A 25,766-nucleotide genomic window follows, 5' to 3' on the forward strand; every position below is an offset into this window, starting at 1 on the left:
TTTATTTTATTTACTTTTTCTTTTTAAATAACTGCAATACTAACTGTGGCACTTATTTTGTCCGTGTGTCATCAAATCCCTGTCTTTACCTGTGTTTCACAATGTGTCAACACCACTTTGCTAACATGTGTGTTACTCAGCGCTAATGCTAACATGTGTGTTACTCAACACTAATGTTAATATGTGAGTTACTCAGCGCTAATGCTAATATGTGTGTTACTCAGTGCTAATGCTAATATGTGTGTTATTCAGCGCTAATGCTAATATGTGGGAGCTTTACCAATTAAAATTAAAAGTAACTTATGGAAACTGTAATGTGACCACGTGTTGAGTGTCTTTGCATCTCTTATGGTGACTGCCAGACAAGTGTCAGGATTCATAAGAATGTATCATTCACGGAGGCATTAATGCAGCTTTTTGTTTGCCACGATTAAATACGCTTTTAAAGCTTCATTATACAACAACTCGCTGTTTAGAACAATGAACTTTCCACTCCCCCGACACATTATTAGACTGATGAGGATGAATATAAGCTATCATGCTCCAATGATGCCGTTGTGTGGTGGTGAATGACACAAGGATGTGTGACAGCAACATGATCACACTCAAACTTTAGTTTGAGAGGTTGTAGTTATGGTTATGGGTTAGTGTTGAATTTGGTAGTAAGTCATTGTCTTTATTTTCGGAATCTTTTCAGTTTTTAAAATCACCTGATGAATGTCAGATAGAGAAAAATGTTTTCTTCGTATTCTTTTAACCTCGCCCGGAACTTGTATCCTAGCTTTTCACGAGAGTTTCATTACCTAATGTGCTGTGCGGTGCGACGCTGGGGGTGGCAGGTGGGTGTCTATGGTTCAGCATGTCCTCACCTTGACAGCAGACTCCTGTCTGCCTTTCCACCGATACCCTGGGGGTGAGAAAATTAATCGGCTCAGGATCCAGTGTCCTCATCTCCCTCTGCTGACCCTGACCTCTGCCCTGCTCATACGACAGACCACCCCTGTGGTGATCAAACGCTCTCCTCGCCCTTCAGCATTTGAGGAAGTACATTTATTCAAGTTCGGTTTTATAGTACAGCTTTGAGGCGCTAGTACGGTCTTCTGAATCTCCTTTTCAGAAGATGTTATACTACACTGAGATGGCTGCTCACCGTATGTTCCCGCTGTGCCTCCTCTTTCCTCTGTGACACTGTGTCTCGGCAAGTTCATTATAACAGATGCTGTCACTCATGATGCAAATTAAACCCCTCTGCTGAACAGATGTATTCAGACGCTCTCAGACTCCCTCTCTGCTTTTGATATTTTTAGAACAGGTTTCAAACAGAAAAAAAGAAACACCCAGCTCATACATTTTCTGTGAGCATGACCACCTCTATGAAAGACTGCTTGTCAGTCGTCCAGTAAAAGACTAATGGAGGGTGCCATTATTACAAATAAAGCCTTGCCCATGTTTAGAACAGGGTTAAACATACATACACACAGAACATGTCATAATTAAACTGTTTTCTATCCTTCAAAGTTATAAAAATCCATTATATTTCTTGCAAATTAACTAACTTTGAATCGCAGATCAAGGACATGCAAGTAGGCACACCGTGACTTCATCAGAGCTACTGTATGTGTTCCCTCGGCTCTCTATTCCTCTAACCTCAATGGCTCAACTGCGATGTGATTGGTCATTTCCTGTGGATCGCTCAGAGTTAGTCCCAAGAAGGGGACACAGCGATGTGCTCGGGATGTGAGACCAAACCAATTCAAACCAGGCCAAGAACCAGATCGAGCGATGACGAGGAGTTTATACTGCTCTCTCATATGTGACTCTCATTGCCCATTGAATAAACCAACGGTTCAGTAAAGCCGATATATGTTGTCTGAAAGAATGTACAAATCATGTATTTGTTATCAGCTGTGTCTGTGTGGATGTGTGTACATCTGTGCTAGAACTTGTCTTCCTGTTCTGAGTCGCTTTCATGTTTGCATGTACATGTGCACACTGAGCTATTTGTAGCAGGTCCGGCTCCCTGGGAACCCACCCTCCTTCTGTCAATGCCACAGAGCCGTGCCCAGTTGATTCTACCCAAAATTTACCAGCAGCTGACCCTTTTTCTCCATGGCATCACAGACCACATTATTTTGGAGCATCACTTTCTACTTTCTCCTTGCTTTCTCACTCACACCGTCTGCTTCACTCTCCCCCTCTTTCTCACCGACATACACGCTCACAAAGACCGGTCCTTACTCTCTGTATGCTCTTTCACACACTCAGGCACAGTCACTGTCACACCCACACACACTCGCCTGTAATGTCACTAGAATAGACACAAGAGACAAACAGCAGATTTATACTGAATGGCAAAGAGCTTTTGGAAGTCAGAGATGGTATCACATGATTCAATGCTGCAATGGCGTGCAGTACTTGAGGTTGCACAAAGGATCAAACGAGTGTTGTGGTATCAATAGTATGTTGAGATGCTGTAAAAACAGGCCTTGGAAAAATGAATTAACTATTGAGGCATATGGTGTTTTTTGCAGGCATATGGTGGAATGCCACTTTCCCCTTTAGCTTGGGGCCGTTTTGGATAGAGCTACAGGATGCCATTCATAAGATTGGGCGGAGAAGCTCGCCTTTACACATGAGAGCTGGAGTAAAGAGGACATGCCAGGACCATGTACTGTTTATTTAAAGGGCCGCTTGCTGGTTTTACATCTTTCAAACAGTTAATTGGAAATGGCATTCTTAACTGCTCTTCCCTTTTCAGCAGCCACTGGTTTCCATTCATATTACATTAATAATATGAAAATAAAACTTAGAGAGACATGCAACTGTCTTGAGATCAATCAAACAAGGAACTGAAAACTGCAGCCCTTTGGTGTATTGAGGTACACTTTGGGTGACAATCAGCACTCTTTTTAATAAAAGTAGAAATAAAGTCACTTTTTCTCTTCACACCATTTTTGTAAGGATTGCTTGTCGGCTGGTTTTCATAATCTGACATTATGGCTTTTGAGTGCAGTGCTTTTTGCCGTCTCGGGAATCTTTGATGTTACAGCATCTTTGAATGCACCAACCAGAGGAATTTGTTTTGCAAATAAATGGCAGTTTGACATGTAATCAGTGCTCTGAATTAAACCATTAAACCTTTGGAAATATAATTGTGCAACTTCTAGATTAGGAATGACTTACTGTCCCTTGTCCTTCAAGAGCAATTCAACCTTTGTATGCACATCTATATCTGTACATCTAAATTAAAATATATCCCTCAGAGTGGGCGTGGCAGTATCAGTTGTTCCCAACACAGGAGTTGTGCAGGTTGGGCTCAGTGTTGCATGGCAGGAGCTGATAGCAAGGCCATAGCAGTGCAGTTGCGTCAGCTTTATTCTTTGCTGAGGCTTTACGCTAATTCAGTGCATCCAATCCCGCAAGGCGCTCAATGGCCTCGATCACCGCTCTGCTACTGTTAACAAGGGTGAAGTTCACTAGAGTTTTTTGTCGATTGTCAGTGAAACTTTGATGCATAGTGCATGTGCCTATAAGTGTGTTTAGGTGTGACTGACCCCAGGTTACCCAGTGAGATTCCCTTTGGCTCTGCGAGATCAAGCTTTCTGAGTTGCTGTCTCTCTTTAGCAGCTCTCACTGTGGGCGTGTGGATGAGAAGTGAGAAATAGACTGAAGCTGTGTGAAGTCAGCCCTCAATTTAGTCATGGGAATCACATTTTGGGAGAGAGCTACAGACTCTGTTTAAGAATCCTATTTTAGTTAGAAGTATGGTATTAAATAAATAAAAATAGTACTTTCTAATTATTATACCATCAGCCATCATTCTCAGTGTGTTATACCTCCTTCTGTTTGCTATCTTGCAAAATTATGACTTTTTTTATGTATCATTTATTGAATTCATGGTTTTGCAGCTTTTTCTTGACTTACCTACCCCTTTTGAATCAGGCACTTTGATGATGCTCAAATTATAGTAGGAGTCGTAGTCGTCGTAGTGGGCTTAAAAAATCTATGGCTTCATGTGAATTTAAAAAAATCTATTCCCTTTGAGCAACAGTTGAATTCTCTGCCTTAAGGTTTCTTAAAGTTTAGACTAAACAGCCTATACAAGTTTTATACAATATACGTATAGACAATTGTTAATATGGCACTTGTGTATCAGGGAACCTAAATAATAATGTAATACTGGATTCACTAGCTCCCTTCAAAACTGTATTACAGAGTAATTAAAATCAGCAAAAGTAAATAACAGCAAATGTCAAAAAAAAAGTAAAAGCAAAGGCAGCCATCTGACACTTTAGACAGCGATAAACCATTTACAAATATTTACATTGAAACGGTAAAATAATGTTTAAATCATTGTGTATTCAAACAGGATCCAAAGTCATGCCTTTTGAAAATTTGGTGGGGAGAGGACTCGTTCTCGTGTTCTGCGGGAGATAATTTCATTACTCTAGAAACTTCAGAGATGGAGGACCCAAACGTGTGTAACATTTAGCTTTAGTGCATCTAATCCTCTGGCATTAAAGCCGAAAGCTGCGCGTTCATAACATTATCCAACTCAGAAGACACCTGGATGGGGTGCTCTCATTACAGCCTCCTGAGTGAGCCCTCATGTCACCATTCGGTTCAGACCATGAAAGAAGAGGTGCAAACTGACAGTCAGCACTCTTCTCTATTACACTGATGGGGAAAGGCTCTTATTAACCCAACAATACACGCGTCAGTAGGACTAGGAACCGAGAACACCCTCTGAGGTTTTGTCTCACCTGTAACTCTATCTTGCCCCTTCTGAACTCTATCATCCTATTGCATATCTGACAAATGTATTTTGATTTTTTTGGGGGGGGTGGATGCTTAGCCATAACTCAGTAACAGCTTTTTTCATGAATTACTGGGCCTAGATAAGTCCTAAAGTCATGCATTGTGTATCTGCTTACAGTATCACAGGGGCATAACACCAACTGCCACCTGTAAATTAAATTTACAATAGAATATAAAATTAAAATAAAGTGCACAGACAAACAGATAACAGTACTTTAAACAAGTGAAATGTAAGTGTAATGTGAAAGTGTATTTAAATATGTAGTATGAAGGGATGTGCCCGGTAGGGAATTGTCCTGTGGTGTCCACAAAATAAATAACTATCATCTACGTTGATTTGATATATGTGAATATTCAGACCTTAAACTAATGCTCCTCAATATCTTTAAGTCATTTTCTGTTCTGTTAACAAAACAGTGGTTCAGCCTCCAGCTAGTTCATTAAATACTTTGTTTGTTTGTGATTTCTGAGACTTTCAGAGCAAAACCTCTACAGTTAAACTGTCACTTGAAGTAGTTCACCAGAGGCCCACATTATCAACAAATCATCATATATTTAATGTTATGTAATATAAATAAGATGTGAAAAAAACTGCATGTATTATGGGATGTTTTATAAACGGCTTCATAACTATTTCACTTTTCCAATCTGATGCTGAAACCTATCCAGCAACAGCTATCTTAGCAGCCAGGAAACTGAGCGTTTAATCTTTCAGCAACTGGAAACGATCCTCTAATTACTGTAATTGGCTGGCGAGGAGGCGGGCGGGTGTGGTGGCATGGAAAAGCCACGGTGGCACCCTGATCACCGGCCTCTGACTGTCCTCTGAGCGTCATCGCCTCGGCTGCTTTATCATCTCCGACCACTCTATCCTCCTCGATTGTGTTACAGCAGTTTGCTCTTCACCTCCATCCCCTCTCCCACCCTCACCCCTCTCCGAAGACCCCACAGAGAGGGGTTGTGTATTTCTGTCAGGGCAGAAGACCAGCAGTTCTCATAAACTCCTGCAAGCGATGGTACAATAGTAATGTGGAGTGACAAAATATTGAACAGTATTTTTAAAGGATTGACTCCGTTGTTGTACCCATTCAAGAAGGCTCAAATGTTAACTTTAGGCTGGGCTCCTCAATTATTTTGAAAGTAAAGTTAAAGAAGAGCTAAATCCAATTCATAATTGATTTTGTACGTGCACAGTGGGATTTGGAAGAGAAACAGGCCAAAATCAAATCCATTAATCACTTCATCATACGAAAGCTGTCTCCCCTTGCAGTCTTAAGATACTATTGTAATTTATACTGATCAATACAAAAAGGGGAGGAGTTAAATAGTCAAAACAGTCATGAGGTAAAAGGAAGACACCTATTTTTATCACGTCTATTTCTCCATTATTAACTCTAATAGCATGTTTCCTTAGCTGACACAACTGGTCACATCCATTTTGCGCCAGCTTTAGATACACAGATGAACTGTGTGCCAACTCTTTCCAACTGCATCAAGTAAATAGAACATGAAGAGTTCAAATTGAAGGAACTCCAAGATAAAAATGTATGTATGCGACAATGCTTCACTCAAAAATCCCTTTGAGTCAAAGACATTTTTATTTCCACTAAGACATGGCAGTTTGGGAAGTAACTGAGGAAGGAGGAGTATGAAGGAGAGTCAACAGTGTGTAGTGCTGTCAGCCCGGCTTAGTGTCAGGGCAAGTACCGACCGTGCTGAGCTAGTGTCACATAGTCTCCAAGGCAGGGCACCAGCAGAGTGGTGACACTCCCAGGATGTGCAACCTTTTACCAACAGTTACCCTGGACAGCTCTCGCCACTGGATGCCTAGGGAGTAGCCATTTACATCTTATTAATAATCTTCATTATACATCAGCCGTAAACTGTGTGTACAAAGCAGTCAAGTAAGGTGTCGTCACCAGGGGCCTCGATGTTCTTCAGCCCCCCCCAAATATTTTTTTTATTTGATTTTTTTATTTTGGTGATGACATTAAATTAAACTATTGTTTCTCAAATGGACAAGTTATTTATAAAATAAATGCTACATATGTGCATGTGATCTGGTTTGTATGTTTTCTCCTCTTCAAATTACACTCCAATAGCCAACTTAGTTTAGGGCACTAGGACCTTGGGGAGGCTGCTGCGCTGGCTTTCTCACTCTGCCAAGTAACGTCTCTCATCAACCACAGCAGGATTATACCGAGGAGTTTATCTCCAAGTAAACTACACCAAGGAGTTTAGCTCACAGTAAACTACACCAAGGAGTTTAGCTCACATGCCAGTTCCCAAGGGGCTAAGCACCCCCTTTCCTTGAATCCTAGAAACGCCCCTGGTCGTCACCATGATTCAACATTAGCGAGGCCATTCTGGTATTTAGCCTTCCGATACTCATGAATGAATTTTTTTCAAAATGCCAGGGTTTCTTCTGATAATCTCTGCCTTGTAATTCATATTGTTGGTGTATACACTTCTCATTCTCAGAAACCTCCAGTGACTGGGTGTTAAGTCGCTGCATTCAGCTGAGGCTTACTCGTGTACAGCAGGTGCAGAGAGCAATTACATGTACTGGAGTGAGACATTTTTTCTAGCTGAGAAGAACTGAGAGTACTGAACATAAACCATTGTTTGGTTCCATTGCGTCGTGGTCTCGTGAGGCCTCTGTCTGATGATAGTTTGGTAGCTTTACCACTCCGGTGATGGATTTCCCTGCTATAAACAGCTGCTCCTGCTCAATCTTTGAGGAGAAATTACCTTTGTGGTCAATAGTTGTATGGATGAAATGGTGTCTGATGACTAATATGATGTCATGTTGTTTTTGTTTGGCCAGTGAACAAAAGGGGTAATGCATGGCTATTCTTAATAGGAATTTTGAGCGCATCACAGTTTGATAAAACACAAAAAAAAACATAATTACTGAGAATATATCATTATTCTAAACGTTGCATTTTGGCTGGCTCCTGTTCACCTGAGGATTAGAAAAAGGAACTTTCATTCAGCAACGCTATCTGCTCTCATAATAATCAGAGGCACAATTTTTGTGGCTCATTGTCTGTCTGGGTCCTCCCGGCCTTTTCTACAGGGAACATCTAATCAGCTCCTGTGTAATTGGAGCTGTGTTAAGATGATCTGCAGGCGTGGGATGTCGGCTCTAATCACTCACGCACGTGCACACACACACACACACACACACACACACACACACACACAATGAACTGCACTCTGGCAAGAGCAATTATTACTTCAACATTGGTACCTTTGGTTAATGCTAAAACGGCATGTCCACAGGGAGTTGGGAACGCTAATAAGATGATGTACATTTTCTCACTTTTGCACCTTATAACCTTTAAGATAATGCATAATGCAAAGGTAGAGTGTGTGATCTTTTCATCTGTCATGTAAAAGGATGAGTGGCCAGAGAGGAGGTTTGTGTTCTGTCCTGTCAGACTTGGCTGGATTTTGGAAGTTGAGAGGATTTGTAATCTACTGTACCTGACAATAGCATGCAAACTGTTTTCTGGCCAGTGTTCTTCGCAATAGCATAAATGTGATTTTTTTTTTTTAAGTTGACATTTCATGCATTTTTACAGTGGTGGTCGTTGCAGACACCTGGCAGAGGTCTGCCTTCCACTGAGTGCACTTTTCTTCTTTTTATTTTTTCTCTGTTTATTTGCCAACCTCTTGCTGAGAGAAACTGAAAACTAGTGAAAATGACAGCTTGTCACAGTCATCTGCAGCCAGTTGAATGATGTCTTTGAGGTTTTCTGGATGCGTTTAGCACTATCACCAAGCTCTGCATGCAATTTCACTTTACTGTGTGAAACAGGTGTTGTTTCTCCCCAGTTATCCTTCCTTTTTTATAATCTGAAATGGCACATCACTTTGTGTTTATTCCCGTATTCTCCCTGAGGATTGATAAAGTGCTCGGGGCTTTTATAGACCTCAGCAGTGCTGAGTGTGCCGTTGTCCAGAAAAATGACGACTGCACTGTCACAGAAGTGCAAGTTCCAAAGTACAAAAGGACTTTCAGGGGTGAATTCACAAAAGAATTGCGCAGCTTTTGCGGACGCAAAAAAAAAGAAAAGCGTTTCTAGCCACATAAGGGGACATTATCATAATCATATTTATGAGGGGTGTTTCAGCCAGACTGTTTCAGCCAGACTTTGCAGTGATCAGAGCAGCATTGAATGTCGTTTTTTCTTCTTCAAATTGAAGCTTTTTCTTTCTTTTACATTCTGATGGTGTGTGTTTGAAAACATCAACAGACGGCTTAGGCCTACAGTTTATTGCTGTCACGTTGAAATTTCTTGTCTGTAGTTTTGAGGAATGCCTTTACAGGACCTGTAGCTGAAATGTGTATTTGTCTTTTTCTCTCTGTCTCTCTGTTCTTGGTGCAAAGGCAACATTTTGCCGGATAATTGGAATCAGACACAAAAAGATCAGAGCTATCTGAAGACATCTCTGAATTAGCATCCGCTTCCTTGACGCTTGTCATCTTTTTATGGACCCTGGTTACCTCAGCCAACGACCAAATGCCGTTTCCAGCATGGCATCTGATCAAAATGCATGTTAAGCTGGGTACAGTCGCTTCAACACTGATGATGTGTTTCTGTCTGCCAGTTTTGAAAAGGGCATTTCAGTTCAATTTCGGCAAAGAAATCTGTAATCTAATATACTGTAGGAATTGAGGAATAACTGAGTTTTGCAACGGCTGCCACAGATACTTTGTACTTGCATTATTACATGGTGACATGGTTCATATATTAAAATACTACTCTCATGTTGTAGTAATTTATTAAAGCTCACACTTATGTCATACCATCAACCTTTCTGCTGAATGAGAACAAAGTCCATTAATGCTGTGTATGGGTCTGTGATTAGGCTCACAGCTGCTGAACAGGATTAGTCCTCTACTCCAGCTCTTGTCCATTTCGTTCCATTCGAGCCATCTAATCTTATTACTTCACTAATTAACTGCAGCTGGTGGTATTTTTAGTATCTAGGTCATCCTGGCATCCCCGTGACCTGTGTGGACTGGCTGGATTTGTGTGGTTATACACTAACTCCAAGTAATGATCTGTGACATTTTGACATAACTGCTTTGCTCTTGTCTGTTGTTGATTGATACATCTCATTCAACCTTGTTATCAGTTCATAAAAGCATTTCCCACAAACAAAACCCTCTGGTACACAGGGCGTGATGTGCTTGGCCACACTGATTGACGAGTAATCTTTAGGGGATGCTGTAAAAAAGAAAAACACCACAGCAATTAGCAACAAAGATGTTTCTAAAATTAAAATGAAACAACAAATCACACTGATTAAAACATTGAGTGTTAGTAATTAGAAATTAAATAAATAATTATAATGTCATCATTTATTTGCAATAAGCATATTATTTTTACTGCCTTTCAAACACGAACGCAGCATTAACCTTCAAAAGCAGATGTCTTTTCCGACGGCTTAAAGGCAGTCGTTAGAGCGATGTGAAGCGACAGGAAGGATGACCACTGATATGCCCACACTGACATCACAAACATTCAGTCCAAAATACTCTCCTCTGAGGAACTTGACCAGTCCATTAATATCACAATAACATGAAAAGAAGGTCTACTTTATTTTTTGTCTTCTAGCAAATCGCAATTTTGTTTTCAGCAATACCTGCTTGTGTAGTTGTGGCTGTTCACTACCAAAACAAGTGAGGTAATGACAGGGAGTTTCATAATGCATCCTGAAGGTGAGAAGAAATTAGTTGTGAAGATTGTATAATTCAGGACAGTTTAAGATGCTGTGTAATTATTTTACAGTTTAATGACACCAAGCATTTAGTAAGACTTCATTTTTGTACCTTTATGTTTTACGTCTCTTTTCAAATTAATCATAACCCATTACATCATTCACTTTTCTTCCCTCAACAGCTGAAATATGGCTTGAATACATAGTGCTTTTTAACGCTGAATATGGATGATTCTATGATGAGTGTTATATTTATTCTCTTGTCTATAATAAGTCTTAAACTGCCCATTTTCTCTGTGTGGGAAGCCCTATTGGTGTGTTGGTAGGTAGATACCGTGAGCGCTGTAAAACCCTGACCTTGTTGTCACACTGAAAGCAACGTGATCAACAAGTCACTGGGATCCCCCCCCCCTCCGATAATTACAGCTACTTAATTATTTTTTAACTATATGACCTCAAGAATGTGTTATGATGTTAGCAAAGGCCATTTGAAAGAATCAAAACGGTGTTATTTAGACCGATTCTGATTTAAATGACGAGCTGTGAATTGTTAGTCTTCCTACTCATGGTGACTGTTTTTTTCAACCACGCTCACTTTATCTGCTCTCTCAGTGCTGCAATCACACTCAAAAATGAATCATCTGCCACTCTGAGTGCATTGTTTCTGACCGGTCACCTGCTGCACCGGCACCAGCTCTGTACCAACCTAAACCCCCAGCCTCTTTCTCTGAGTTTGCACCCGTTGCCCCGCTCTCTGTTTTAAAATGGATCACTACACAGGGGAAGAACAAAAAATGAGACTCCCATTTTTTATCTGAACAGACACAAAAACACAGCAATGACAGAGTGAAAGGCTTTTGTGTATATATATGACACCCCAAAAGACAACGGGGACAAGACAGATTAGCAATATAAGTGACTATGCTCCTGTTGAGGAATGACTCATGAATACGTAATGCTTCCTACACATTTAGAGCCAGTTGAAAATAGTGTTGATGGTGACATTGCTGATTAAATACATTTTGTTTTTAGCCACAAATTCGTGATAATTTGCTATCCACCCAACCCCCCAAAGTCTTCTCTCTGATTCTAGCCAGTAGGAAAGCTAATTTTACAAATGATTTACCAACAGAGATTTAGTTACAGTCTAAATTCAGAATAGGACATCATTGCCTTGTGCCTTGTAACAAGGAATATGTAAAGGATGTGCAGAAGATCACACTTTGAGTCCTGTGATTTTTAATTTTCACTTCCAGACGCTGCCTGACACCTTGCAGGAGGAAGCATGACTGGTTAGGAGTAACCGTAGCTCGGGGACATTGACTTGGCATGTGTGTGCATGTTTATAGGAATGCATGCGTGCACTGGTCTGAATGTTCATCTAAATGTTTTTATGCCAGATTGTGCAACAGTCTTTGCTCCTGATGGAGTTTGAACTATTTGTTCTCTGAAGGGAGACTCTTGCTGTGTTTACCACACTGACCATGCAACACCGGTCACCTGACACCTAGCACCCATAGCCACCAACAACCAGTCGGCTGTGCACATAGAGTCATGGTACATTTGTGCTTTATATCTGCCTCAAGGCATGAATCACCATGTGATGGCTTATCAATAACTGCTTCAAAGAAATGACGAGGGTTCATTATTTCACAGTGGGACCACAAGCATACATGTTAGAATCAGAATTGGAGTAAAAATCATCTTTACACATCATGAAAAAGGCACCTTTCTTTTGCAAACTAAACAGTGCAAAGTGAAAAATTGAACTCACACACAGTTGAATAGGCATGAGCCGGTAACATTCAGAAAATCAAAATATGCATTAAACATGCAGAATCAGACAGCCTATCGCATTGCATGAAGCAATTCTCACCCACAGTTTTTTTCCACCAACAACAATGAGGAAGGTTGTGTTTCCTGTCATGGCTGCCACTGGCTAACCTTTTTCCATTTTTGCCTGATGAGGCAGGTGCTGGCTGGGCCTTTCAGTGAAGCCGTCTCCTCACTTTCACTACGCAGTGCTGAGACACTCTGGCTCTCTGCCCTGCTGGCCTCTTCCTCCTCTACCCTCCCCCTCCTGCTTTACTTTGTCTCTGACCCCCCCCCACCCCTCCCCAACAGCGCTCCATCCAGCGAAGATGTAAACTAAGCTAGCACAACACCAACACAACCTCCTCCATTATTCATCTTCTGTCTTTAATGAGTTTTCCATCCACCTTCATGCATTTACCACAATTAAATTGTAAATTGTGTTTGATCACTTTAATTTCATTTCACCCATCCTGCATGATGTGCTTCCCTGTGTGTAAAGTAGGAAAACTGAGCGAGGAGAAACATACGGGCACGGAAATAGGAAATGAGGTAACATTCATTAGCAGACAGGGTGCCCTAAAAACAACAACTCACAGTACACGGGGTGCAGCAGCAAAATAGACTTGTCTCTCACCTTCTCATGTATCTCTTGAAACAGATTAGCCATCAAATGGCTTACTTTACAACACTATGCTCTTTAAAGTGGGCCTGCGGAAGTGTTACTTTCCCAGTAGTCTGATCAAATTTTTGGGAAATTAATTTGATAATTAATCTCTTTTCCTTTTACACTAAAGAACTGTCTAGGCTTTCACTGTCGTGCCCGGCCAAAAGATCGTGTGTCAATCACACAGATAATATGTTTGTTTACATACCATGATCATGAAAAGGAGGCCAGCTAAATATTTGATGGCTTCTTCGAGTTACCCAGTAACAGTCACCCTGTGACCCAACACTAGAGTTGGACATCTGCACATCCAGTCATTGTTAAACACCTCTACCAAGCACTGGCTCACTATTGCAGGTACATGGCTCTGGTTGGCAAATAATATAAAGCCCTCTCTATGATGGATCACTCTCCTCTTTCTGGAGCTGTTGTATTCTTCTTGTACTAAAGCTTATTTATCATTTCCATAATGACACTGCTCTCAGGTGAGTCTCTAAATATCTATATTTACACCAGACAACCTTAAAAAAGAACCACTTTTTTTCCATGATCCAGTTTTTAGTATGTGACATCGACGCAAAAATGGGTCAAATGCCTTTCATTTTGAAAGTTTATTTACAAACAGCTCTCTCTGCTCTTCATACTATTCAGTTATAGGTGTTTTGTGATTATGAAAACAAACCGTATGCACTAAAGAGTCTATGGTCTCTCTCGCCCCTCTTTAAAAATGCAGACGTTGTTTTCTCAATCTCGTTCATCGTAAACTAGTCGTCATCACCCAGTCTGACACACTCGCATACGCTTCACACACTTTCCGCGTAGGGCCCCAGTGGACAGAGTTTAACCGAGCGTGCATCATCACTCGTCTGCGCCCTCCATACTGCAGGCATTCAACAACACTCACTACACTACTCGAGTCGACCCACGCACACCTCGGTCCTTCTCTGCTAATCTCAGACTAATGACTCTTTGAGCTGAGACAATGTGAAACGAATAGTCCAAACAAAAGGCGAGAGAAAGACAAAGAGTGAGTGGGACGGGAGTGAGCGAGGGAGCTGGAGATGAGACAAGCGTCTGCGGCTACAAGAAAGGGCAATTAAACGCTTAGTCATGATAGAACATCTCATCCTTTTATTGTCTACATTGGACCATTCCAAATATAACACTTTCTAATTATCTAATTATTTTATGACATTTTTTGTGTTCTTTTTGTGATTTCTCATTGAGCATGCTGCACTTTCAAGGTAACTCAAACAACAAATGATGACCACCGAAAACAACTATAATATCACATAATTTTTAATATGCACTGATAAAGCTGTGATTTTGCCGGTTGGACCCGAGGTGAACACAAGCTATGGCTAGTATCTTCAGAATTTTTTTAATGGAGATTACATGTGTGGCAGAAGTCTGAAGAAATGTTGCACTGCATCATAGATACGTAGAGCAAGTATTCCATCTGTGAATCTATTGTTTTAAGTGTTTTAAGAAACTCTCAAGAAGATATAATTGATTTCATTAAATCACAGGAAAATCACACAGGCCCACTGTAATTAAATACAATGCCTGAGAGCCTTTGAAATTAGTATAAAGCATAACCCTGAATAGTATGATTGTTTGTAATTGAATCACTGGAGCACCTAAACAAGAACTAACAATTATTTAAATAAAATGTGCAACGAAGAGCTGCGATTGTGCTTTTTACGTTACAAAGCACCAAAGGCTGTAAAGGTTGTAGCTGCTAAGCAGCAACTGCTGGAATATCATGGCTGTGGTATTGCTATTGTAATTCACCATACTAAAATATAATTTAAATAAATAGCTACTAGAACATAGAATGTTATGGTCTGTATAGTTTCTTTCTTTTAATCATCATTAGAGATGACATAACATTACAGTAGTGCTATTATTTGCCTTATCTTGTGTGTTTTGACTGCTTTGTAAAGTGAAAACAAGGACAGACAATAATGTGATCTGCATCAGAGCATTAAGGCACGTTGACAAGATAAGGTGAGGAGTTGGATTTCCCCATTTACAAGCATCTAATTACCGTAGCTCCATAAGTACAACATTAGATGTCTACCTCCTGCATTATTCTATACCCTGTCATTTTCCTTTTTCCCTGCTCCCACTGGTTCTTCCACCATATTTCCCCCAGGGTCTCTCTGAAACCCTAAATAATGCACACAGAGTGAAGGGCTTTAAGGGGCTGTATGATGGATCACTCTCCTCTTTCTGGAGCTGTTGTATTCTTCTTGTACTAAAGCTTATTTATCATTTCCATAATGACACTGCTCTCAGGTGAGTCTCTAAATATCTATATTTACACCAGACAACATTAAAAAAGAACCACTTTTTTTCCATGATCCAGTTTTTAGTATGTGACATCGCCGCAAAAATGGGTCAAATGCCTTTCATTTTGAAAGTTTATTTACAAACAGGGAAGTCCGCAAATAGTAGTACTACTTTTGAACTTTTTAGACATTACCTCTGTAAGTGTTATAATGATGTGGAAAAGCTAGAATGAGAGAGACAGTTTTACAGCATAAGAGGAGAAAAACATTAAAGAAATTATAATTCCAAAGCTTTGGTATATATATATATATATATATATATATATATATATATATATATATATATATATATATATATATATATATATATATATATTTTTTTTTTTTTTAAATAACATCAACATCTCAAATGTCTTTTTAGTTTTTAGATGATGCAACAGATCCCTTCATTTGTTAATTTGCTTTATTGTTGAGACAGATCTTAGGTTTAATACTCTTCCAGTAGATATACAAGATTTTACTCCATTAATCTAAGAAGTATTGATGAAGATATAAATGCACCGAAGGAACAGATAAATGTCCAACAAATGTAAACAAACATTAAGTTGCATTTCCCAACCCCTTATGAAAGGTTTTATAGATTATTTTGTATAACTTTTTGGAGAAAATGCCCCAGAGAGACGATTTCTCACCAGCATTAATGCCTGAAACACACTGTATGTTGACATAAAGTCTGCTCAAAAGATCAAATGAAACTTTAATGGTCCCCGTTGGGAAATTAACCCGCTGTAGCAGTAAGTAACCAAATATATAAAAACAAAACAAATAAGAAATATTCCCCTTCTAAAGAAGTCTGAAGGTGAAATAACTTCTACCCACATGATTGAACATGTTTTATAAGTGTTAAATAACACAAAGAAAAATGTTTTGACTAAAATGAGTATTCTGTCCAGAAGGATAGGACAGATGCCTCGAGGTTAAAGTCCCCCAGGAGAAGTCACGGCTACATTATTAAGCAGAGATAAATATGGGCAGCAAGATCAGGCCTATAGGCGGTCAGTGAGAGGTTGTTACACATACATTTTCACCCAGTGCAGCCTTAAATTAGCTTAATTAACTTTTTACATATTTAACTTCTCCACAAAGCAGCTATTTTGTTTGACCACAAGGCAGCCTCACTCCACACGCTACTGTTCTGTGAAAAGAGTCAATGCTCTGTTTTAAGTTTGGTATTTGTAGGCTTCAGAATCAATAGCATAAGCAGAAATATCACAGATTGCAAGTTTCAAATAAACAGCAGGCTTACGCATGTTCGACAACCACTTCCATCTTTGATGGATTTGAGTCATGTTTACACCTCTTGGCGCAGAACTAAGTGACAGATTCATGATCATATAGTTGTCACTGCTACGCTGTTTATTTTATGGAGTAAGAAAACAAGGGGCTGGAAAGGGTAATTTGAAAATGTCTTTTGAATATTTGTCAAATTTGTATTCAATTGCAGTTCAATCAATATTATAACATAATATAACTTACTTGACTTGACTTGAATGTACGTGAGGCTGTGCATTACTCATAGGCAAAGCAGTGATTTGAGCACAACGCTAAGGTCAACATGCTCACAATGACCATGCGAAGTATGTTTACCATGTTCACCATCTAAGTTTAGCATGTTAGCATGCTCACAATTGCTCATACATGCTCAGCACAAATACAGCTGAGGATGATGGGAAAGCTTTATTTACTCATTTACTCACAAACTAGTGAGTTTATTTAGTCAGTCATCAGACAGTTAGTCAGGCAGAAACTGGAGTTGATGTCCAAATTTACTCCAAACAAAAGTAGGTTTTGTGTGCCCACTACATCAGATTTACAGAATGTAATTGATTCCAGATACAATATTTATTTTATAAAAAGGGTTTTCAAATGTGAATTAGTGCAATTGGGCATGATTCATTGGTCATATTTTTTACTTATGCTGAGAGAAGTAACATATGTTCTGTAATTGGTTCCGTCATGCACCCACCCAGCGCTGAGTTATTTAAATGAATGAAATATATTCCCAGCAAGAATGACTGAAAAGAAAAATAACGGCCATTGTTCAACAGGAATGCTATATATGAATGCATGGAGTGAGTCACTACTCAGCATTAATATAATTGTTACAATTAAAACAGTCTGCTGCTGCTGCTTCTCTCCCATCAGTGGCCAATTATAGTGAGGAGAGTGATTTATCACTGAGGTAATGTCGTCTTCAGAAGAGAACTCATACTGGGCAGGTGTGTGTCATATGTAATGCCACCTGAAAGATGTAATCACAGGTAGCTCGAATGCACAGAAAAGTCGCTCACACTGGTGAAGTTTGGTCATGGTCCTGAGTGAACCCTCTGAGCCTCATAGGCTTTAGTACTTGGTATGGTGTGACGCCTGGTGGCCAAAGAGTGTCGGGTTTGCGTTCAACATTTTCTCAACTGCTTTCAATCACTCTCGCTCACAGTACACTTCCCATCAGAGCTGCCAAGGTTTTGTTGTACGTTTTTGGTCTCTTTTTTTTTTCTTGCAAAAAATGCTTTATTTACTCATTTACTCACAAACTAGTGAGTTTATTTAGTCAGTCATCAGACAGTTAGTCAGGCAGAAACTGGAGTTGATGTCCAGAATTACTCATGACCATCTCTCTTCTTAGTGGTCTAATTTTAGTTTAGTAAATTCAGATGTTACTGCAGGCTAATTTTCCCCCTGTGTCTCCTCGTCTGACCACTTGTCATTCAGGAGATTCCTTTGCAGACAGTCTCTGTTTAGTGTTCCTTTGCTAACCTCATTTCCTGTGTGCGTCCCACATCAGGTCCTGTGGCACTTTGTAGGATTTGTGACTGTGTGACTGAAAGATGTCTTCACTCTTTCTCTCGGTCCCCAGCAGCGTGAGGACATACTGACATGTTTGTTCCATGTATTAACCCAAATGTATTTAATTCTACCAGGTCACTGTTCACTTTCGAAAAACGGCGCAGCCCAGACGCCTGTGGTTGGAGTCTGGTGTGTCAGCCACCAGACCGGACGTCACTCAATAAAACATGCACACTTCCCTTCGCTCTGCTCCCACTGGGCTCCATCATGTGGCTGTGTTCTGGCCGGTGCAGTGCTGAAGGACTAAGAAAATGACCTCAGTAAATCCCAGAAGAGAGGAGACTGTGCTTATCAAGATGACTCAGTCCAGAGTGTGAAATTAAAATGATCTCGTAAAGACGACATTGTTGAAGGTCAACGGTTTACAACACAGCGCTGTATCACAGAACAATACTGAACGGCAAATATGTGCCCTGCCGATATTATCAGAAGTCATGTTTGCTCATCCACGTTTTTTCTTTTCACTTGTTGCTGGAAAGTGGAGCAGAACATAATAGTCTCCACAGAATACATCAGCTAGAGAGGGCGTTTCAAGTACATTTGGGCTGTGGCCAACTCACTGGAGTGAACCACATTATTGTGGTGGAGGCCTATCATTCATGCAAGCTGGTTTGATCAAATAATCAAGAAACCTAACAAATTATTATTATTATTATTATTATTATACTAATAATTATTGACACTGTTTAAAATGTCTAATCTGGGGAACCAATTAAAAGAAAGAACATCTTTAGCTTACTCTTATGAATACAATTTAATCAGTTTTCATTTCTTTACTGCCGTTTAAGGAAAGGTAATTGTTTCTCTTGCAACAGTAATTTAAATGTGCATCTTTTAGAGCAGGAGGGAACATTTTCACCAACATTCATTGTACATTCAGTGTACAAAGATACATGTGGGTGATTAAGCATATATTTGAAATACAAGTGCAAAGACCATGCACAAAACACAGTACTCTGCAGTTTATTATCACAAATTAGATTTGAAATAGAGCAGAAATGTACACATTATTTTGTACATTATAGTGGTATGAGTAAATAGTTGGTAGTTTGCAATACAGAGCTCAGTATACAGTATATTCTAACACAAAGGAGACTTTAATCTTCGACCACATCTGCAGGTTTTTGTCCCTTTTATCAACATCTGAATGAATCAACGAGTACATGAGAGAAAAGCCTTTTTCTGCTCTGATTTCTAAATAGAACTGAAAGTGATGCACAAACCAAACTGCTCTTTCCCCACACTGGATTCATTGTTATGGAGAAAAAGACAAAGACAACATAAATATCAAAGCAAACCAGATATTCTGTACTCTTAATACAGATCGAGAAATGTTGGATAGTATAATTGTATTCCTATTCCTGGAAAGCTCTTTGTAAATTCTGCCTCGTGTTTACTACTGCGAGTGCTTGGATGTCTGTGAAGAAGATTTACTGTAAAGGGCCCTTCCTCCTGTCTATCTCACCCACTCCTTCTGAAGAAAATCTGAACTTCTTAGGAAGTTCACCATCTGCATACACTGCATTGGTTCAGAATTGTATTCCCCACCTTCCTCTGTGTTGTTGCCAACATTCCTGGAGTGTATTTAATATTTTCTGCGTGAATAAACAGGTATGGAAAAGCTGAAAAATGGGGCCAATATTAAGGGTTTGGCTCCTAACAACGTTCATGCTAGAAAAGAGAGAAGATGGTCATTGCCGAGTGTCTCAATATATCTTACTTAGATACGACAAATAACCTTTCACAAATGTACAACTAGAATAAAAAATGTTCAGACAACTTTATTTGTTTTTTAGCAGTTGTGAAATAATCATATTATTTTCTTACAGAGAAACAAACAAAAATATACAACTTGATCTTATATTACAAGTCACCTTGACAGCCTTCCTGACCAGAGGGGAAGCTGACACCTTTTAGCTACATCGAGGAGCTCATGTTTAAGCAATCTAAAGTAAAAATAAATAAAAGACAATGAAAAATGCCTTATTCCTGAATGATTGGTGTTCTAGCATCACAGAGTGCTTGTTACAGCTCACCCCATGAGATCAACTTGTGACTGCACTCTAGTTTCCTGCCCATGGTAACTTGAACTGCTGGCAAAGACCGAGGATATCGAGCATCAGGTCTCGTCATGTGACTGTAAGTATATTGGCTTGGCCTGCTTCCTCAGCCGCTGCTGTGCTTTCAGCTTCCTGCCTTTTTGAGTTGCCAATCCCATCGGTGGCAGGTACGTCTACAGGGACATTCAGAGAACAAAGCAATGTAGGACATTTCTCAACACAATAACCCACACAGAGAAACTTATCAAATTTGTCTAATAAAAGGTTCTTACTTACAGGCCTCGGATGTGGGTTCCTGTAATGTAAACCTGTGAAAATAATGATAGTGTTAGTCACTCTTCTAAAGCCAGAAAGCGTTCATTCCTGCAGTCCTGCATGGTCAGATAGACGGAGCAGCAGATTCTCTCAATTTCTGAGTGATTTCTGTGGGGCTTTAAATAGTAATTGTATCACTTTAGCCTAATTTGCCTTTCAAAGGTAGGATGTAAACTTTTGTCAGGGTATCCCTGTGGTCAAATTCTAGCACCCGTAATCTAAAAGGGGAAGGGCTGAACATGTATACTTAATGGTAAATGGACGAGCTTTTCTAATCTCCGACCACTCAAAGCGCTACTGAAACCTGAGGCTCTTATATGGTTCTTTTTGTACGTCTTTACTTTATTCAAGTAGTCGTATGAACCCCAAATTAGGTATATTACTTGTATTATTTTTTCAGAATTTATTTGTGAATAAAATGTATATTTTCAAAAAAAAAATCACTTTTTTAACATATTTTGATCATAACTATTAATGTCCAGCATGATCTATGCTAGATTTCCACCCCCCAAAAAAGTAGCCGACTTTTACTCCATGGTTCAGGCCCTTACCAACATCCAAAATACTAATAGGACACCTTTTTGGAAAGGTTAGGACCTAAATAATCAGAATCTGCAACAAAAACCACTGTAAAACCAAGATTTGATATATTGGGACGGTGTTTTAGTCAAAAAAAACGTGTTGTTCGGTTCAAAAATAGAAAGGTTACTTGTTTTATGACAATACATTGTCTCACCAGGCTGCTGGGTATTACAATTTGCATAAACCTTCCCCCTTGCTGTGTGAGGTGTTTCTAGAAATGTGGGGGGTACACGTAAGTCACAGGAAGGGGATTTGTGAGACAGAGAAGAAAAAAGAAACCTCCGGGCGATTTGTGATTTTACAGGTACTAATATTGAGTTTGTAAAGATTTTGATTGCTTTGTTAGACTCCCACAAGCCTGTACGATTACTGAGGTGTGTTTGTTAGGGAAATCCAACTTTGTAAAGGGTATTTATCATGGATTTGGTAAAACCTTACGGCCGCCGCGGCAAGCTGACTGAGCAGCAGTATAGTCGGCGGAGTTTACGTAAATACTTAAACTTAACGGTTACTTTAATTATGTTTTACACCATGTGTATCTTCTCACAAGGGTTGTGGAACTGTAGAACTTTAAATGAAGTTAAACAACAATGTGGTTCTGGAGATAATTAAGGAAACGTTCAAACTAAATAAAATAAAAATTGTCTGAAAACAGGTGCTGCTTTGCCTTGCAGGGTTGAAAAGGTTAACACTACATGTTCATTCCCCCATTCAAACCCATTCATACACTGACGACAGGGGCTACCATGCAAGGTGCCACCTGGCCATCAGGACCATTTCATTATTCATACACAGCCTAATGTGGGAATTTGAGGTTAAGTGTCTTGCCAAAGGGCACATCAACATGGACTAGTGGGGACGGGGATCGAACTGCAGAATCTTTGATTGAAGGACGACCCGGTCTAACATTGAGCCACAGTCGCCCCACGCCACTACATGCCACAATGTCTTATTCATGACCATGTTTTGATGCTACTTGGATCTTTGTCAAGTCAGAATATTTGAAACACCCATATATGTATAAATAGTGTTACCCATGTCCACAAATGAGACTGGGCTTATATTAAAATATTATAGGTTGAGTGTCAAAGTGGAAGTATGATACGCGGTTCATAAAGTCAGCACTTCACTTGCATCTGATGAATAGAAAACATGGGAAGCAGAGAACAGTATGATTGTGGTCTTCACCAGAGCGAAGTTGAAGTCAAGACTTATGTAAGGAAGTGTGTGGAATCTCTCCACTCTTACCTATTTCTATCCTTGCTTCACATTCTTCTATACTCCTTTTTATTGATTCTTGATCTGTGAGCTGAGAAGAACGCAGAAGAAGAAAACAATGAGCCATAACTGCCATAAAACTACTGCTTTGTCATTTCTGAAACCAGTTGTTCACACCTGCTGGTTCTGTCTGAACAGAGTGCCGGCCTCCTGAAGAATGTATTTTCTCTCCGTCTCTGTGTCACTTTTCACTCCACTCTGTGCCTGCCAGCTACGGGCGATGCGAAACACCCGCATGTACAGTGACAACACCGTCCTGCGAGTGGAGGCCGTCATCGGGGCTCACAGACAGCAGTTACCTGCACAATTAAGTAGTTTGAGTTGGAAATTAATAATGGCTTCACAAATCCTGTTACCGATTTCTCTTTTTATGAAGCTCAATTCCCGCTAGCAAACATATTTTTGTACTCAGTAACTTTGTTAGTAAATCTGTCTATACTTAAGGACACTGTATCAAACAAGAGGCCTCAAGCCTTGGCACAAATTTGCAGGACATCACTTACAAGTTACTAGAGAATAGAAACAAGCCTTTTGGTGTCCCCATGGATGCCTCCAAATTCCCATAAAGAATTGTGTACACAGCAGACTAAACGTGGCAGCTGCAGTATTTGCCCAGAGACCAAGAAACCAACCAATCCAGTCAGATGGAATAAGACCCAGGTTCAGTCAAGTCAGTGTCTCACTAGGTTTGTGGTGATTTGATTAAACTCAACTTTATTTAAATCTATATGCATCATGTGAGTAAAACAAACACAAATGGAATACCAATTGTCTACAATAACTTCCCATAAGAAGAGCTAATAATGCAAGAACCTAGAACATTTGGGGCCCCCTGGAAATCTGGGGCTCTGGGCCAGATGCTCACTTTTCTGGGTTTCTGATCCAGCATCGAGTGTCCCCATCACTAAAACAAACACAGGCCTGGTTTCCAAACAGCCTGTAACATGACTGACTGCAAGGTCTATATATATATATATATATATATATATATATATATATATACACACATATACATATATATATATATATATATATATATATATATATATATATATATACACATATACATATATATATATATATATATATATATATATATATATACACACATATACATATATATATACACATATACATATATATATATATATATATATATATATATATATATATACACACATATACATATATATATATATATATATATATATATATATATATATATATATATATATATATACACACATATACATATATATATACACATATACATATATATATATATATATATATATATACACACATATACATACATATATATATATATATATATATATATATATATACACACATATACATACATATATATATACACATATACATACACACACATATACATACATATATATATACACATATACATACATATATATATATACATATACATATATATATACATATACATATATATATATATATATATATATACATATATATATATATATATACATATATATATATACATATACATATATATATATACATATAAATATATATATATACATATACACATATATATATATATATATATATATATATATACATATACATATACATATATATATATATATATATATATATATATATATATATATATATATATAGCATCGCATCGTCTGGTATGTGTTGCGATTAAAGCAAGTATTGTATAAAATAATGCCATGCATTTGTACAACACGAAGCTAACTTCCTTGAGCTTTCTCCTGACAGTACCAAGAAGACACACACAAACTTCACAAGAGATAAATAGCGACACGAGTGTCATTCACATTAACGACTTACGTTACCGCGCAATATGTTTTCAGTGTATTCAATATTACAAACCTTGACCTACCGACTGTCTGGAGAAGAGGCAACAGAAACACATGTCGCATGACGATGACGTCACCCCCGAGCTGGTTTCTCAAGGCTGCGAAGAAAAAACAAAACATTAGAATATGCTTAGATAAAGTTGGAGATGTTTTACGCATTTAAAGTAGTAGCACCGTTTCTATAATTAATTATGTATATGGACACATTTAGCAAGTTCCTATGACGTATAAGGGTTTCCACACATTTAGCGTTCTATATTATTATTATAATAATAATGTAAAATGTAAACAAAACACGCGCTTCCGTTAATTGATTTCGTGGCGATCTATCCTCCCGGGTGTGATGCAGCATTCACATTTATTTTATTATATGTTTCAGGATATTATTTTGTTAAAATTTAAAAATATCTCGTCGTTGCCATTGCTGAGATGCAGATCAGCTGTTGGCTGCTGCTCGGCAGGGAGGAAGTGATGCAGGAAAATGCCCACTGAGTGGCTACACTCAATGACTAAAAGGGGGAAGCACAAAGAAATGAACTGCTTTGGTCCCAGATGATCTTTTAACTCACTCTAAAGAGCGAAAGCAAGTCAGCATTGGTCCGAAAGCACCGTCTGGTAGCTGGCGGTTCACCTGTTCTCTTTTAAAAGCGGAGGTAAATACGACACCGATGTGGAAGTTTGTAGCCAGCTGCCCGCTAGTTAGCTAGCTTTCTGAGTGAACGCGACGAGTTTGCCTCAGTTGGTTTCTGGTCGTACGCGCTGAACTGAGCAACTTACTTTCTTCTTCACTCGTACCAGCGACCCTGACGTGATGCACCCCCCATTCCAGACGACACAGCTCCCCAAAAAGGTGAGTTCGTTGACGACGTTAACTGTGGCGTTCAATCGGAAGACCTAGCTTAGCCGAGAGCTAACTTTTAGTTGCCTGGAGCTGATGCTAGCTAGCTGTGGCGACGTCGTCAGGGCCAGGCAGGTTTTTGGAGATGTAACGTTCGCATTAAACGTCCCGGGGACGGTGACGTGATGTCGATCAATAACCGCTTTGACACAAGTACTCTCTTAATAAGTGGATACGTTAGATGAAACACGCCGGGTGTTAATGCTGCTCCGGACACAGTTGACATGACATCTGCAAGTGTTGTACTTTACAACTGTCTTTGTTGTCTCACAGTTGTAGGACTAAATCTAGTGAGCTTAGTTAAAACATATTGTCTGGTTGCTTGACGTTAAGTGTTGGGCTGCCTCAGCAGACAGTTGATATTTAAAACAGTCCAATAAATAATCCACTGTGTGTTGAATGTGAGGTGGAGTTGGCCAGGAGGTGCCAGTGAGACATTTGCCTCGACATGCCCGGTTCAATGATCAGTCTAGTCGCGTTGCTCCAATGCTGAACACATGTTCATTATTATCGTGATAATCGTGATAACCA

At 39.3% G+C, this 25,766-nt stretch overlaps 1 protein-coding gene across 1 annotated transcript; it reads right to left on the reverse strand.

The window, feature by feature from the left end:
• Positions 1-19,997: 19,997 nt before the first annotated feature.
• Positions 19,998-24,407, reverse strand: lyrm1 (LYR motif containing 1). Its single transcript, XM_079237479.1, has 5 exons — positions 24,361-24,407; positions 22,584-22,765; positions 22,437-22,497; positions 20,568-20,599; positions 19,998-20,464 (listed from the first exon to the last, which is right to left on the reverse strand). The coding sequence occupies exons 2-5, from the start codon at positions 22,740-22,742 to the stop codon at positions 20,351-20,353; spliced, it is 366 nt and encodes a 121-aa protein (XP_079093605.1). The 5' UTR covers positions 22,743-22,765; positions 24,361-24,407; the 3' UTR covers positions 19,998-20,350.
• Between the last annotated feature and the right edge of the window lie 1,359 nt (positions 24,408-25,766).

Source organism: Taurulus bubalis (genome assembly GCF_910589615.1).
Source record: "Taurulus bubalis genome assembly, chromosome: 2".
Lineage (NCBI taxonomy): Eukaryota > Metazoa > Chordata > Actinopteri > Perciformes > Cottidae > Taurulus > Taurulus bubalis.